We start from the raw sequence: 16,033 nt of genomic DNA, 5'->3' as shown, positions 1-16,033 counted from the left end.
TAACATATTAAATTCTAATAATTTCTTGCATAGGAATTAAAAATTATTTCATCGTGTAGGATTAAACGCATGTGATACGAGTATTCTATACAGAAGCACTCGTTGACATAATGTGATTGTTGTTTATTGCAAAATTGTCAGTTACTAGTTTTATCAGACGAATTTAGAAAATCTTTTAGAACCAGTAGATATCTTCTTTTCTCGTAATTTCATTTATTATTAAGACATTGTAAAATACATATAATAAGCAATTTTCTTTTGTTTTTGGCAATGAATATTACATACAACGAAGATACAATAGACAACATCCTTTATTTGCAATACTATCGACAAATATAGATATTCAGAGTCGTTGCTTATTCTTAAGATCGTTTTAATCATTTGCTATCCCTGTCTATCCCATATTTCCAGTCCCTGTTTTGTACAAGAAACAGGAATTTAAACAAATGTTTAAGGCGATCTTAAATATAAGTAACGACTCTGAATACTGGCCATAAAGTGTTTGGCTGTTTGAAAAACTTTAAGGAGTAATTTTAGAAGCCAAGGTAAGACAAAAGTGAATAAACAAATTGTACTCAAAATCCATGTTTTAGTTATAAACGATTAAAAATTGCACCTGATGGTAGGCAAACCTGCCTACAGTCTGTGGCTCTCAGGAGTCCGAACAGATGTCCAATGGCTAATAGCTACCCAAGCTATAACATACCCAACGTAACAAAAATCGTTATAAAATATATTAGCACTTAGATTTTTAAACATACATAAGTTGTATCTAAGAATCAATAACCAGAGCCAATTTTTAATAGCTCATAATTGCACACAATTATTTTACTCTTGATTTTCGTTTTATTTTGGTTCCCATAATCAGCTTTCAAAATTTCTTGCACCGGGCCTAAACACGTATATAAAAACATGCCACTTCAGTAAATAATACCAATTAAAAATGAAACATGGAAACTACCCAAAATCTTTTCCAAGCTTCCAAACTCGTTTTTAATGCAATCGCAACGTAGCTGAACTCTGGCGACTGTTTACTATACGCGAACGTCCAAATATCTAACATGATTGGACTTAAAAAACGGGCTGTTATCAGCGATTGACCCTTAAGCTTGCTTTCTCGCGATAGGCCACGCGAAGACGTTCGAATGTTATTAACGTCGTTGCCGCAACAAGTTCGAAACGTTAGTAATTGGCACGCATACAATAAACTGTTGATAATGTGCGTGATCTTTACTCCGCAAAACGAAAAGAGCGTACAAAATGGTTGGCTGGGCTAGTGGAAAGCCACGATAGTACGGGAGTTGCTAGGCGATTGTAGGAATTTTTCGTTAAAAAAAATGATTAAGTGAATTGAAGCATCAGAGTAGAAGGGTACCAGGAAAATGAGATTAAAACGTGTACATCCAATTGGTACTCTAGAGATGTAGCAATGCCTTACAACTCGGTGAGTATTTTCCTAACTATTATTTACACCGTCCGTTTCGTCCACGTCAACTCTTTCGCGATTCTCTTCTCTTAATTAATACTTTTTCGAGGAACTCCTGCTGATGTGAGAAAATTATATAATCCTATTGATAAATTTACGTTGCAGATACGAGTAGAACAGAACCGTGATCGATCTTACATGGATTCCACTCCTCTAGTTGCAAAAACGAACCGATTCGAAACTTATATCGACGCGCCATTAACAGACGCGACAGAAAGATTGCACGGGAGTAATAACATTCAATATTTACGATCACCTTACGGCTGGAAGAAACGAGTAGGGGAAGATGGCTCTCGACTTTTTCGCTGGATGTCTCGGGGGTGAGTAATTAATACGTTGAATAATAATTTCTTTTTAATGAAGCTTATCCATTTCTTGTTAAAATGATTGACATAGTATAGTCGAGCAAAAAGAAGAGAGACACGTACTCTATCTTCTTTTTATCGCAGTGATTACGCATAAACTGCTATGGCTAGAACATTGCTTACAAAAATGATGCCGATGATCTTTCAGTTCTTTACTTAAATTATGGCCGACGGGCCATCATCAATTTATTATATTAGATTCTACTAATTTCTTACATAGGAATTAAAAATTATTTCACCGTCATTTATGATCGTTTAAAAAAAAATATGTCGCCCAAGTAAATTATGTATAACAGGAAAAATTATGGATTATTCATTAATTAATAATCGAAAGAGTTATTTTAAATAAAGAATAAAATTCGTTAAACGTTTACTTTAGGATGCGCCGGTATTATGGTGGGATATCCTCTGGACACTATCAAAGTTCACATGCAAACGCAAGATTACCGCAACCCAAAGTACAAGGGCAACTGGCACTGCTTTCGAACGTTGCTTGCCAAGGAATCGGTACTTGTACAAACCAAGAAAATAACGATCGAAAAACAGTATTGATCAAAGATATACATTGTTTACCGAATGATCGCGAGAGCAAAAGTAATTGATCTGTGTTAATTTGGAACAATTGCCTTCACACCTAAATAAAAGTGGAGACAAAAGGCAGTAACGATAATACAAAATAATTATAAAGAAAGTTTGTTACATTTTTCATTTGCGATATTCACTACGTGATTCTTATAATTCTTCATGCAAAAATCGACTCCAGAAGCAAATATTGTATCACGTACCGTTTCCGAAAAATAGTATTTTTTGTAAGGTTGCATGATTTTGAAGAAGAGGTTGTTTTTGGCAATGATGATCATGACAAACTCTATAAGGCTCACATACTAGATATTGCAAAAAAGAAAACATTTTTTTTTGTTGAATTGTAGACATAATTTTTTCTAAGACTCGAACCAAAGTGTAATAATTAATTACGGTAATTAAATTTAAATGAGCATCGTTCATTTTCTCAGGTAGGAGGTCTTTACCGAGGAATGTCATCTCCGGTGGCTGGGGTGGCGGTCGTGAATGCAATTATCTTTGGTGTCTACGGGGAGACCCAAAGGCGCACGACCGATCCTGCCTGTTTGTCCTCACACTTCATCGCCGGGTCCTTAGCCGGGATCGCTCAAAGTCCCATCTGCAGTCCGATCGAGCTGGCGAAAACGAGAATGCAACTACAAACGTCCACCACGCAATTCTCAGGACCCGTTGAGTGTCTCCAACACACCTACAAACACGAAGGATACCGCGGCGTGTTCAAGGGTCTCGGTGTTACGTTGCTCAGAGAAGCGCCAAGCTTCGGTGTCTACTTCCTCACGTACGAAGCGTTGACTAGAGCGTCAGAGAACAAGCCCGTCTCAACCCTGTGCATGCTCTTAGCTGGAGGACTAGCTGGCACCGCCTCCTGGGTCATCTCATACCCGCTGGACGTGATAAAATCTCGGATTCAAGCCGGTGGCAATCGGTACAGCGGAGTAATTGATTGTTTAAAGCAGTCGGTGCACACAGAAGGATACTCCTGCTTGTATAGAGGCCTGAGCTCGACGATCATTCGAGCGTTTCCGACGAATGCCGTCACCTTCACCGTAGTCACGTGGACGTTCAGATTGTTAGGCCAGGAAGACGTCACACCTTTTCAGGAGAAATCGAACGTGGTGGAATCCATCAGGGAGATTTCGGAGGTATGTGGAGGTGGTTCCTTGAAAGGTGGAACAGTTTTTTGACAAGCGCATCCAGAGGCATGGTCATTCATAGGTTGCACTGTTCCGCATTCGTGTCGACGATACCGACAAACGTGTCGAAGCTTGAGTGTCCCGAAGGTGATAAGTGGACGGCAAGGAGGATCGAGTACTGCGAGCAAACACGGGACGATAAATACGCCAGACCGGAAGCCGAGAGCTCGAGAGTGTCGAGCGACGATGTTGAAGAGGATAATAGTGAGGACAAGATGGAGAGGGCTGTTTTTAAATAGACGGTCTCTGTCAGTTATTTTGAAAAATAAGATAATTGGCGGACACTAATAAACTGCCCGATTATAAAATATTTAATACAAATACCTATTCTTTTAGTGCTTGGTTAGTAGTAGTGGATTAATCGAATGTTCCTGTGTTAAATTAACCGTTAATTCCGTAGGATAGCAAAACTATTTTTTGTTTTTTATTTTATATTTCTTTTTATAGTAAATTCGATCGATTAACCACGAAGCAATATTAACGATTTCAACCGTCGGAGGTACATAATCAATTAACTCATTAACTGTCATGAATCTTGCCGTCGATGTACTCATTTGTTAGAAGACAGTCCTAGACTGAACGGCGGACATGTAAGACCTATGTCACAGCCAGAGGCGACATTTACTCTCTTTTAAAATCACACAAAATAGTTTGTACCTGTCTGCCACCCATCTCCTCCGCACCACTCCGCATTGATTCTGTACATTTTTAAATCTCCATCGTACAATCTCCGGTCTTCAAGTCTGTCCGTCCACGTGTCAAAAATACTTTTCTTTTGACACACACTAAATTGCAACGCGTATAAGTTAATCATCAAGACACAAGCTTCCTCGACTTCGACCACGCGAGTCGTTTACACCGAGTCGGTCGAATAGAATCGATAGTGCAACAAGGACCGTATTTTGAAAATTAAAAATCCGCGAAGCCTCGTCGTCAAATTAATCGAAAGCATTGACAAGCGCGGGAAACTCTAACCTCTTGGACGATTTGAAAATTAACTGAAGTCGCAAGTGTACTCTATTCTAAAGGTAAAACTTTGATATCAGCTTAATCGGTAGCAGCAAACACAGTGATAAACGCGAATGTTCGATTATATTGAAACTTAATTCACGATCCAAACGTTATTACTTTTGTTACGTTCAGTTTCGTAAGTAATTGCATATATGAAGATGATACGTACCTGCAGTTAATTAGTAGACTGCGGATTGTTATGAAAAATAAAACATTTTTAATGTTATTTTAAAAAAATAAATCTAAATCTTAATCTAATCTTAAATCTAATCTTCACAATTAATGGTGTGTATTATACTATTTTGCACGTTGTAGCTTTTATATTTTCTGAACATCTACTTTCTCTCTAAATGAATAAAATCCGCAGTCTATTAATAATTAGGCACTTATGTTAAGCGTTATCCGATGTTTATAGATAACTTTCTCTCTAATGAAATCTTCTAAGCTATTACTTATTTTTTTATATACAAACGTAAGACAATGTATAAATTTATACAAAATCAATTAATCAATTAGAAAGTAACTGTTGATTATTAAAAGTAAAGTATGTGAATAGAAAATTTTCAAGTGTCGCGCAATTGACGAAACTGGACAACGGGTTTCTTCACCATCGTCGTTGCGGAAGAGATTCGTGCCCAGGTTTGGAGGAAGTTTGATATGGATGTGGACTTAAACAATAATAGCAACGATAACGACTTATGCGAGACGAACACTCAGCGCTTGATTGCCGAAAGCGGTGGACGATGTATGAGCACTCAAGCGATGCAATCGCTTTATGACTTTCGACAGAATAATCTACTTTGCGATGCCGTTTTGAGACTCGAAGATGGAGGCGTTTTCCCGATTCACCGAGCCATTTTATCCGCTTGCAGCCCGTATTTCAGGTTTGTATCACTAACCCTCAACGTACACGTCTATCTGCAAATACACAACGTGTAGGATGAGCCTCGTAACATGACGACTTCGAATAACTCATAAGATATTTATTTTATAATAATATTATATAGTAAAATATAATGATACAATAAATATTGTCCAATAAACGAGTTACGATTACGAGTTATTTCTGTTGCGAGACCCACCCTGTACATGGGGCCTTATGAACCTCACACAAATCAAAATGATTATAGAATTCAAATAATTAAAATTGAAAGATTTAAAAAATATCTTAAACATAAGAATTCCATGAAAATCGACTTATTTTACTAAAAAATTCACAACTTCTAAATTTTTAATATCTTTCATTCACATTTTTTTCGAAGATTTCCGGAGATATTTTACTTTTAACAAAGAAATAATTTCGCTTGAAGCATTGAAAAAAAGATATTTAAATTGAAGTGAGAAAGATCGAGACATGATGATAATTCGAAATCTTTTTCATAACGTGGTTATCGAAAAATTGTATTTGGGGTCCGCTAGGTCCTTAATGTACGTTGAGGGTTAAAGTACATTCTTGTAGAGAGAGAGAGAGAGAGAGCATATTAACATATAATTTAAATAGAATAATATTTCATAGAAAAAAGTTTCCCAATCAATCTAATATGTTCTTCGAGCGTGGATATTATTCATCCTTTGTAGAACTTTGTTCACGACTACGTTGCACTCGCGCGAGAAAACGGATGTCCTTTTACCGGGCGTCAGCAGTAACATGATGAATCTGCTCCTCGAGTACGCATACCTGCGATCGATCAACGTAAACAACGAGAACGTCTGTCAGCTGATGGTCACCGCAGATTATCTGAACATCCTAGGCGTCTTCGATTTCTGCTGCGAGTACCTGAAGCAAAATCTAGCGCCGGAGAACTGCATCAGCGTTATGCGATTCGCTCAGGAATACTTTTGGAAGGAACTGGAGAACAGCGCGTTTCGTTACGTAATGAAAAATTTCGTACAGGTCATTGCTCTCCTCAACGTAATTACATAATACATCGATAATGGATTTAAACGGTTAAAGTTACTAGGTACAAGTAGGCAGAAGTATTAACAAGAGATTTATGTATTCACTTATAAAGTCTCGCAATAATTAAATAAAAATATTAATATTTTATTGTTTTTCACCTTCCCACTCTTTCCTAATAATTCATCTCAATGATACAAATAGTGAATAATGTAAAAAACAGTTTTATTCATGATGCTATTCGACGTAGGTTGCACAACGAAGCGAGGAAATTCTTAACTGGTCAATAGAAGAGCTGACCACGCTGATCGGTGCAGATGAGTTGAACGTTAAGAGCGAGGACACCGTTTGGGAACTGGTATTGAAGTGGATCGATTACGATCCCGAATTGCGGAAAGAGTACATAGTCGACTTGATGAAGAACATCCGCCTCGGCCTGTTGGACACACAGTTCTTCCTGGAAAATGTTAAGGATCACCCGTACGTTACTGGAAACGACGCTTGCCGGCCAATCATCATTGAAACGTTAAAATTCTTGTACGACCTGGAAATTATTACGCAAAAGGACGGAGAGGTACCGACGCCGAAAATAGCCCGACCAAGGGTTCCCCACGAGATACTGTTCGCTATAGGTGGATGGAGTGGCAGAAGTCCTACAAATTTTATAGAAACCTACGACACTAGAGCGGATCGATGGGTCAAGGTGAACACTCCAGTTCTTTGTACACATTTAGGATCGATTTTTTTATCACTTCTAAATAAAATAAATAAATCCTTATTAGCTTCATTGCACCAAAATGTCTCCATGTATCCCTTAATTATATTTTATTTTTTATTAGTACTTAGTTATTTGTAAGGAAAGAGTTTTGAACATTATTTATATCCTGTATCCTTATATTCTATATTACTTTTATTTTACTTCTCATCATTAAGAATTGCTGATCTTCCAATTTTGAAAGGTGGAAGAAGTTGATCCGGTCGGACCTCGCGCTTATCACGGGACTGTGGTGGTCGGCTTTAATATTTACGTGATCGGTGGCTTCGACGGTACAGATTATTTTAACAGTTGTCGTTGCTTCAACGCTGTTACTAAGGTTTGGAGAGAAGTTGCTCCAATGAATGCCAGAAGGTTAAAGAATAAAAATTAAACTTTTTATCAACATAATTCTCTCAGACGTCTCATACAAACGATGCTTAAATACTTCATTCGCACACCTGTTTTTCACAATTTTTTTTCCTTCCATTACAGATTCTATGTTTACTTTATGTCTTAAGCGCCCTAATTACGATCGAGTTGTTTTCAAACTTAGGTGTTACGTTAGCGTTGCCGTGCTAAACGATCTAATTTACGCGATGGGGGGATACGACGGATATTATCGGCAAAGCACCGCTGAACGGTATAATTATAAGACGAACCAATGGTCTCTGATAGCACCCATGAATTGTCAAAGATCGGACGCCAGCGCGACCACCTTACATGGTACCATTTCCTTTTTAATACGAAAGAAAACTCGTCATAGGTAATGCTTACTCAGACCACAATGCTCCTCTGTACTGCAGACAAAATTTACATTACCGGTGGATTCAATGGTCACGAATGCTTAAATTCAGCTGAGGTGTACGATCCGGAAACCAATCAGTGGACGATGATAGCCCCGATGAGGTCGCGTAGGAGCGGCGTTTGCTGCATAGCTTATCACAACCACGTATACGTTATTGGTAATTACAGTTGAATCAACAGTTGAACGAGAAAATAAATAAAGTAGACTCCCTTCTCGATTCTTCCTACTTTAATAATAAAACACAGGAATTATCTAATTTAACAATTAAGGGACTAGGATAGTAATATGACTTTTATAACATTTGTGAATAAATTTTTGACGTTTTTTGTTGTTTTACTCGTAAGAGGCAAAAATAATGCAACATATGGGTTTACATTCGATCTTATATCTTTATTTCTAAGAGAATCGAGACGAAATTGATTCAGTTCAGTTTAAGGTATAGAGCGGTCTGGTCTTTATTTTATTCAGTCTCTCTTTGATAATATTGCTTAAAATTCAAAGTAAATGCACCTTTCGCACGTGTTAAGAAAATGCGTTACTTCCGTACAAATATGTACGTTGAATTATCAGAGAATAGAAAAAAGTTTCCCAATCAATCTAATATGTTCTTCGAGCGTGGATATTATTCATCCTTTGTAGAACTTTGTTCACGACTACGTTGCACTCGCGCGAGAAAACGGATGTCCTTTTACCGGGCGTCAGCAGTAACATGATGAATCTGCTCCTCGAGTACGCATACCTGCGATCGATCAACGTAAACAACGAGAACGTCTGTCAGCTGATGGTCACCGCAGATTATCTGAACATCCTAGGCGTCTTCGATTTCTGCTGCGAGTACCTGAAGCAAAATCTAGCGCCGGAGAACTGCATCAGCGTTATGCGATTCGCTCAGGAATACTTTTGGAAGGAACTGGAGAACAGCGCGTTTCGTTACGTAATGAAAAATTTCGTACAGGTCATTGCTCTCCTCAACGTAATTACATAATACATCGATAATGGATTTAAACGGTTAAAGTTACTAGGTACAAGTAGGCAGAAGTATTAACAAGAGATTTATGTATTCACTTATAAAGTCTCGCAATAATTAAATAAAAATATTAATATTTTATTGTTTTTCACCTTCCCACTCTTTCCTAATAATTCATCTCAATGATACAAATAGTGAATAATGTAAAAAACAGTTTTATTCATGATGCTATTCGACGTAGGTTGCACAACGAAGCGAGGAAATTCTTAACTGGTCAATAGAAGAGCTGACCACGCTGATCGGTGCAGATGAGTTGAACGTTAAGAGCGAGGACACCGTTTGGGAACTGGTATTGAAGTGGATCGATTACGATCCCGAATTGCGGAAAGAGTACATAGTCGACTTGATGAAGAACATCCGCCTCGGCCTGTTGGACACACAGTTCTTCCTGGAAAATGTTAAGGATCACCCGTACGTTACTGGAAACGACGCTTGCCGGCCAATCATCATTGAAACGTTAAAATTCTTGTACGACCTGGAAATTATTACGCAAAAGGACGGAGAGGTACCGACGCCGAAAATAGCCCGACCAAGGGTTCCCCACGAGATACTGTTCGCTATAGGTGGATGGAGTGGCAGAAGTCCTACAAATTTTATAGAAACCTACGACACTAGAGCGGATCGATGGGTCAAGGTGAACACTCCAGTTCGTTGTACACATTTAGGATCGATTTTTTTATCACTTCTAAATAAAATAAATAAATCCTTATTAGCTTCATTGCACCAAAATGTCTCCATGTATCCCTTAATTATATTTTATTTTTTATTAGTACTTAGTTATTTGTAAGGAAAGAGTTTTGAACATTATTTATATCCTGTATCCTTATATTCTATATTACTTTTATTTTACTTCTCATCATTAAGAATTGCTGATCTTCCAATTTTGAAAGGTGGAAGAAGTTGATCCGGTCGGACCTCGCGCTTATCACGGGACTGTGGTGGTCGGCTTTAATATTTACGTGATCGGTGGCTTCGACGGTACAGATTATTTTAACAGTTGTCGTTGCTTCAACGCTGTTACTAAGGTTTGGAGAGAAGTTGCTCCAATGAATGCCAGAAGGTTAAAGAATAAAAATTAAACTTTTTATCAACATAATTCTCTCAGACGTCTCATACAAACGATGCTTAAATACTTCATTCGCACACCTGTTTTTCACAATTTTTTTTCCTTCCATTACAGATTCTATGTTTACTTTATGTCTTAAGCGCCCTAATTACGATCGAGTTGTTTTCAAACTTAGGTGTTACGTTAGCGTTGCCGTGCTAAACGATCTAATTTACGCGATGGGGGGATACGACGGATATTATCGGCAAAGCACCGCTGAACGGTATAATTATAAGACGAACCAATGGTCTCTGATAGCACCCATGAATTGTCAAAGATCGGACGCCAGCGCGACCACCTTACATGGTACCATTTCCTTTTTAATACGAAAGAAAACTCGTCATAGGTAATGCTTACTCAGACCACAATGCTCCTCTGTACTGCAGACAAAATTTACATTACCGGTGGATTCAATGGTCACGAATGCTTAAATTCAGCTGAGGAGTACGATCCGGAAACCAATCAGTGGACGATGATAGCCCCGATGAGGTCGCGTAGGAGCGGCGTTTGCTGCATAGCTTATCACAACCACGTATACGTTATTGGTAATTACAGTTGAATCAACAGTTGAACGAGAAAATAAATAAAGTAGACTCCCTTCTCGATTCTTCCTACTTTAATAATAAAACACAGGAATTATCCAATTTAACAATTAAGGGACTAGGATAGTAATATGACTTTTATAACATTTGTGAATAAATTTTTGACGTTTTTTGTTGTTTTACTCGTAAGAGGCAAAAATAATGCAACATATGGGTTTACATTCGATCTTATATCTTTATTTCTAAGAGAATCGAGACGAAATTGATTCAGTTCAGTTTAAGGTATAGAGCGGTCTGGTCTTTATTTTATTCAGTCTCTCTTTGATAATATTGCTTAAAATTCAAAGTAAATGCACCTTTCGCACGTGTTAAGAAAATGCGTTACTTCCGTACAAATATGTACGTTGAATTATCAGAGAGTTTTAGATATTAAATAGATGAAATCGTCCTCCCCTTTATCTTTGCGCCTTCTCACATAAATCCACAGATTTCTTTCACAATATAAGTTTATCATATGTTTTTCTCAGTACCCATGCATCATATCAATGTTTCTTTAATAGGAGGTTTCAATGGGATATCGAGAATGAACATTGAATCGTCAGACAGTTTTAGATATTAAATAGGTCGATTTATTTTCCCCTTTATCTTCGTCTTTTCTCATCCGTGTAGTGGAGAAATCCACGTATTTGTTCCACAATATAATTTATCATGTTTTTCTTTAATTTATCAATGCCCATGTATCATATCAATGTTTCTTTAATAGGAGGTTTCAATGGAATATCGAGAATGTGCAGCGGCGAAAAATACAATCCCGCGACCGACGTATGGACCCCAATACCGGATATGTACAATTCGCGTAGCAATTTCGCGATCGAAGTAATCGACGACATGATTTTTGCAATCGGCGGATTCAACGGTGTTACCACGATCTATCACGTGGAATGTTACGACGAGAAAACGAACGAATGGTAATTTTTCAGAATCAGCAATTAAAAAAAATCTACGAAATATCTAAATCCAGCGGTCCGTTCGACTCGTTTAATAGGTACGAAGCAACGGACATGAATGTGTATCGTTCCGCGCTGTCAGCCTGCGTGATTATGGGTTTGCCGAATGTAAATGACTATATCCACAAGCACCGGGAACGTTTGATGGAAGAGAAACGGCAGAAGCTATTGGCACTGGAGTCGCACCGCAGTCAGCAACATCAACTGGACCAAATGCAGCAGAACAGTGAGAACTCGATGAACAATAACGAAATACCTCCGCCACCTCCGATGCCGCCGAGTAGCAACAGCAACTCTAGCAACGAGAGTCAACAAAATTGACGACGACAGTATTACGATAAAAATGACGTCGAGACTATAGGTTTTACGTCAACCGAACGAACAGCAGAGCAATAGAACAGTGAATGTTCAAAGCGATTAATCAATCTACGGTTATGCTGGAAGAAAATATTAGCACAATTAGACGACGCGCGTGTCGACAGAGATAATTTTTACACGCATTTAATGTTCCGCTGTCATGGGGATAATCGCAGCTCCAGCTTCGATTCGACGTCTGTAATGTTTTTTAACGAAACTCTAAATTACTTGTGCATTCGGTTAAAAATGTGGCGACAGTCAAACTTGTAATCTTAAATCATGTTCCATTGCAAGAAATCGAGGTATGTATGATCGCCATGAGATTAGGTGATTTCATTTGGATTTTGGAACAATTTTCTTTCATCATAACCGTAGCTCGTTTCTCGAATTTCGAGCAGCAACAATTGTCAATGATTGAAGAATGGAAAACTGACGATACAAACATTCGTGTAGAGTCGGGAAATAATATCCTTTAGTTAACAGTGAAGGAGAGAAACATTTGGTATCGATGCGACAACGTTGCATTGTTAGATGGGATAATATTTTCGGACTCATTTTTACCTGAATTTGTTAAACGAAATATGTTTTATTTTTTATACGAGGCATGTTTCTATTGACTGTTTTTGTGATATAATTTTGTACGAAGTTTATTGAACGATTTTACATATCATAAACGAGTTTTGAAAGAGAACAACGAGGGAACAATTTTTGAAACAAAACGTATTACGCTTATGACTGCTATTGACAAAAAACTATTGAAATGGCAACTACTAACAACCAATAAAAGAATATCATAAATATGGTGCTTTATTTTATAAACGCGTGTTCCGTAGTAAAGGAGAAATACTGTTATGTTTAGTACTAAGCGAAGAACTGGGATCTGTCATTCGGTCAAGTATCGCGAAATATAAATGCCAACATTCGTTTCCATTAGTTTATTAATAAGAACTATTCATTTTTACAATACATTATCCCACTGCAATACATCCACTTATTGTTTGATTTAATTGACAACAAATGAAATTTATTTCAATAGCAGTCCGTTCAGACAATGTTTTCGATTTCCGGTTTGGTATAAGATCGATAATGCTGGCGTTCTACATTTATCTATGTATAGCTTCTAAAAAGAAATGCTTGAAATTTCTAAGAGTTTCTTGTTCACCTGCGATAATAGCAAACTGTTCTGCTCTTATTCATAGCGTCGCGCTTATCATGTGACAATCGACCTAGCAGCGATAGTCGTGGAGATCGCCTGCTAAAAAAGAGTTGAGGGGAATCTTAGAGAGGGGAATCGAGCTAATATGCTGGCGGAAGGGGTACGCAGGAAACCATGGTGGAGGGCGTCGTGCGCTATTCTGACAACTTTGCTAGGAACTTTCATTAAACAAAATTCAGTTGTTGGTGAGCATGGATCGTGAAACGTGTATTTGTTACAAAGAGTGAGAGAGAGAGAATGTGTTCGACGACACCATTCGAAACTGGACTGATAGCAGATAAGTGCAATCGCTAAGTAGTCATCAAAGATATAATGACAGAATGGAGACTTGAATCTATAAAGGGAAAATGGCGAAGATTGTGAAAGGGTCCGAATCATTGCCTACGATTCTGATCTGTGAATATTGCACTAACCTTACGTTCAAGCAAATTGAAGATTTCATAAGGTGGGTCCCACCTGTCCATCCTCTAGAATCTGTAATTATAATGAAAAAGTATCTGTTAAATGGAATTACTCTTGTTTCACATGATTTTTTAACAGTATATCGTACAAATTAATTTATTTAAAATCTTCAAGACTTGTGGTATAACGTTCACTTGTACAATTATTAATGATTAGAGAAATATTTAGTATGTCATATGTATTGACCAATCATATTAATTTTATTTCAGACATTTGAGAGATCAGCACTGCTCTAGGGAAGGTGGTTCATTCGTGTGCCTTTATGGTTATAATGGAGTATGTATTAGTCTTCCTGTGGAAGGTGTTTCCGATAAAGATTATGTAGCACACGCTACTAAGCATGCGACAATGCAGCAACACAAAAGCAACGGGGACTTGTCAGAGCCTTCATCTTCATGGACCGTGTATTCAGCAGCACAAAATTTGCCAGCTGTCCTAAACGATCCCTTCAAAGGAAAGCAGAGCAATTTTTTAACTCGTACTTGGGGAGATGGATTCGTTGAAAAGGTTGACATACCTAAAAGTCCTTATCTACCAGACATCACTATGCAACATTTCGAATCATATCTGAAGAAGATTGCAAGGGTAACTAACAGATTCTTAATTTAATTCCAAATTAATACATTCCTTAATTAAGTATGTTATTTTTCGTTCGCAGAGGTATAGGAAACATTCTCGTATGAATTCAAGTGTTAAGAGACCGACCACACCAAATGAGTTGCTGCAAAATTTCCCAAATTTGCGGAAGGTTAAATCTTTAGGTAAATTTATATTCGTGCAGAAATAAAACTAATAATATTTTCATTTTATGATCTGTAATTGTCCAACTTCAAAATTTACAGATCGAATGCAATTTGATTTATCCAATATTCCGAAAATCTTTTTGACACCCAACTTAGATCTCTCCCAGAAAGATAATTTTTATGCGGTATTTCCGTTTACAAAAAGCGGATTGTTAAATGAGGATTCTAATATTGTTATCCACGTAAAACAAATGCAAGAGAAGGTATGCATGCGCATTCATAGTGCATATTGCTTAAGCCACAAAAATGTAAGCAATTAATACAATGAGATGTGTTTTTATAACAGCTGAGTCACTATTTAGATGTTGTGGAAGTTAGAATAGCAGAGCAAGTTGCTTCCAAGTCCCAAGCATTTTTCCACGCTATGACTTCTCATGACGCTTTAATGGAGCAACTTACGCAAACTATTACAGTTTTAAAAGCCCTTAGGAGAAATATACACCAAGTTGATAAGCATCTAGTCAAGGATTCATTAGGAATTTTGAAGTAAGTAACTGCATTTAACAGTTCACCACAGAGACATCGCTTATTTAAATTTGAATGAATCTTCAGATTGGAGCGAGCACGGTCCAACAGATTATTAGTCCAAGAGAAACTGAAACTTATGGCTACAGTGCACCAGAGTCAACCGATGATTCAATTATTATTATCTACGCCAGACTATGTTGCAGCGTTAGATCTCATTGCTACGACACAAGAAATACTTCTGCAGGAATTGAACGGCGTACACAGTTTTAGGTACGTTCATATGGTCCGATATGCACAGAACAATTTGTAAATCTTGTGTTTAATTCCTCATTTTTAATTTAGGCATTTAAGTTCACAATTAACAGAAATGGAGAAACTCGTTGATAAAATGTTGTCTACGGAATTCCAACGCTACGCAACTGCGGATTTGAATAGACCGTTAGGAGGAGAGAATACAGTTTTGGATGGTGTAAGTAATTGTGTAATCTTTTATCGTAACGTAAACCTAGTTCGTAGCAAACAAACCGTCGTGCATCTCTTCCCAGTGAGATCATTTGTACATCCTCAACGAACAGGATAAACTTGTTTCCATCATTTCTGGTCTTCTGCGGCAAAAGCATTTTCAATTTGTGGATACTTATAAAGAGGAGGCTGTGACGACGGTCCGGGCTGTGACGAAACAGAGAGTCATAGAAGCTTTGACAGCCAGCGATTGTTGCAGCGATCAACAAGCCGCGGCTCTGGAAGTCGGGGGACTTTCTCTCGCGGAGAGATTAACGTTACTTCACAATTCTATACAATCTTTGACATTCCTTCTTATGAGAGTGAAGGTACTTAAGACATTACGTTATTGATAAGAACAAAATTATGACGTCTTGAAATTTGTGTAAGAGGTTTCTTTAAGCCGCTGTAACATCCAGTAGTTGAATTGAAATTGAAATTGTAGAAAT

At 37.7% G+C, this 16,033-nt stretch overlaps 3 protein-coding genes across 3 annotated transcripts in view; all 3 read left to right on the top strand.

Annotated features, from left to right (window-relative positions):
- Positions 1 to 1,687: 1,687 nt before the first annotated feature.
- On the top strand, positions 1,688 to 3,936 carry LOC108622471 (mitochondrial basic amino acids transporter). Its single transcript, XM_026811519.1, is given in 4 exon segments — positions 1,688 to 1,806; positions 2,231 to 2,358; positions 2,865 to 3,560; positions 3,563 to 3,936. Coding segments are annotated over 4 exon segments (1,161 nt in total). The 5' UTR covers positions 1,688 to 1,772; the 3' UTR covers positions 3,866 to 3,936.
- Positions 3,937 to 4,125: 189 nt separating this feature from the next.
- klhl10 (kelch-like protein 10) lies at positions 4,126 to 13,387 on the top strand. The gene is given in 13 exon segments (XM_026811522.1): positions 4,126 to 5,521; positions 6,216 to 6,531; positions 6,785 to 7,237; positions 7,494 to 7,663; positions 7,845 to 8,014; positions 8,095 to 8,274; positions 8,705 to 9,051; positions 9,305 to 9,757; positions 10,014 to 10,183; positions 10,365 to 10,534; positions 10,615 to 10,773; positions 11,534 to 11,738; positions 11,816 to 13,387. Coding segments are annotated over 13 exon segments (3,303 nt in total). The 5' UTR covers positions 4,126 to 5,294; the 3' UTR covers positions 12,099 to 13,387.
- Positions 13,388 to 13,660: 273 nt separating this feature from the next.
- Positions 13,661 to 16,033, top strand: part of scat (VPS54 subunit of GARP complex scat) — a 14,402-nt gene continuing 12,029 nt past the window's right edge. The window contains exons 1-4 of the mRNA XM_018020379.2: positions 13,661 to 13,795; positions 14,022 to 14,397; positions 14,471 to 14,573; positions 14,655 to 14,662. Coding sequence (XP_017875868.1) covers positions 13,698 to 13,795; positions 14,022 to 14,397; positions 14,471 to 14,573; positions 14,655 to 14,662 — 585 coding nt within the window. The 5' untranslated portion in view covers positions 13,661 to 13,697. The remainder of the gene's footprint in view (positions 13,796 to 14,021; positions 14,398 to 14,470; positions 14,574 to 14,654; positions 14,663 to 16,033) is intronic.

Source organism: Ceratina calcarata, unplaced genomic scaffold, assembly GCF_001652005.2.
Source record: "Ceratina calcarata isolate Rehan_Ccalc_2016 unplaced genomic scaffold, ASM165200v1 scaffold223.2, whole genome shotgun sequence".
In the NCBI taxonomy this organism is placed as follows: domain Eukaryota; kingdom Metazoa; phylum Arthropoda; class Insecta; order Hymenoptera; family Apidae; genus Ceratina; species Ceratina calcarata.
Note: the sequence above shows the minus strand (reverse complement) of the source record. Positions and strands in the feature narration are given on the sequence as shown.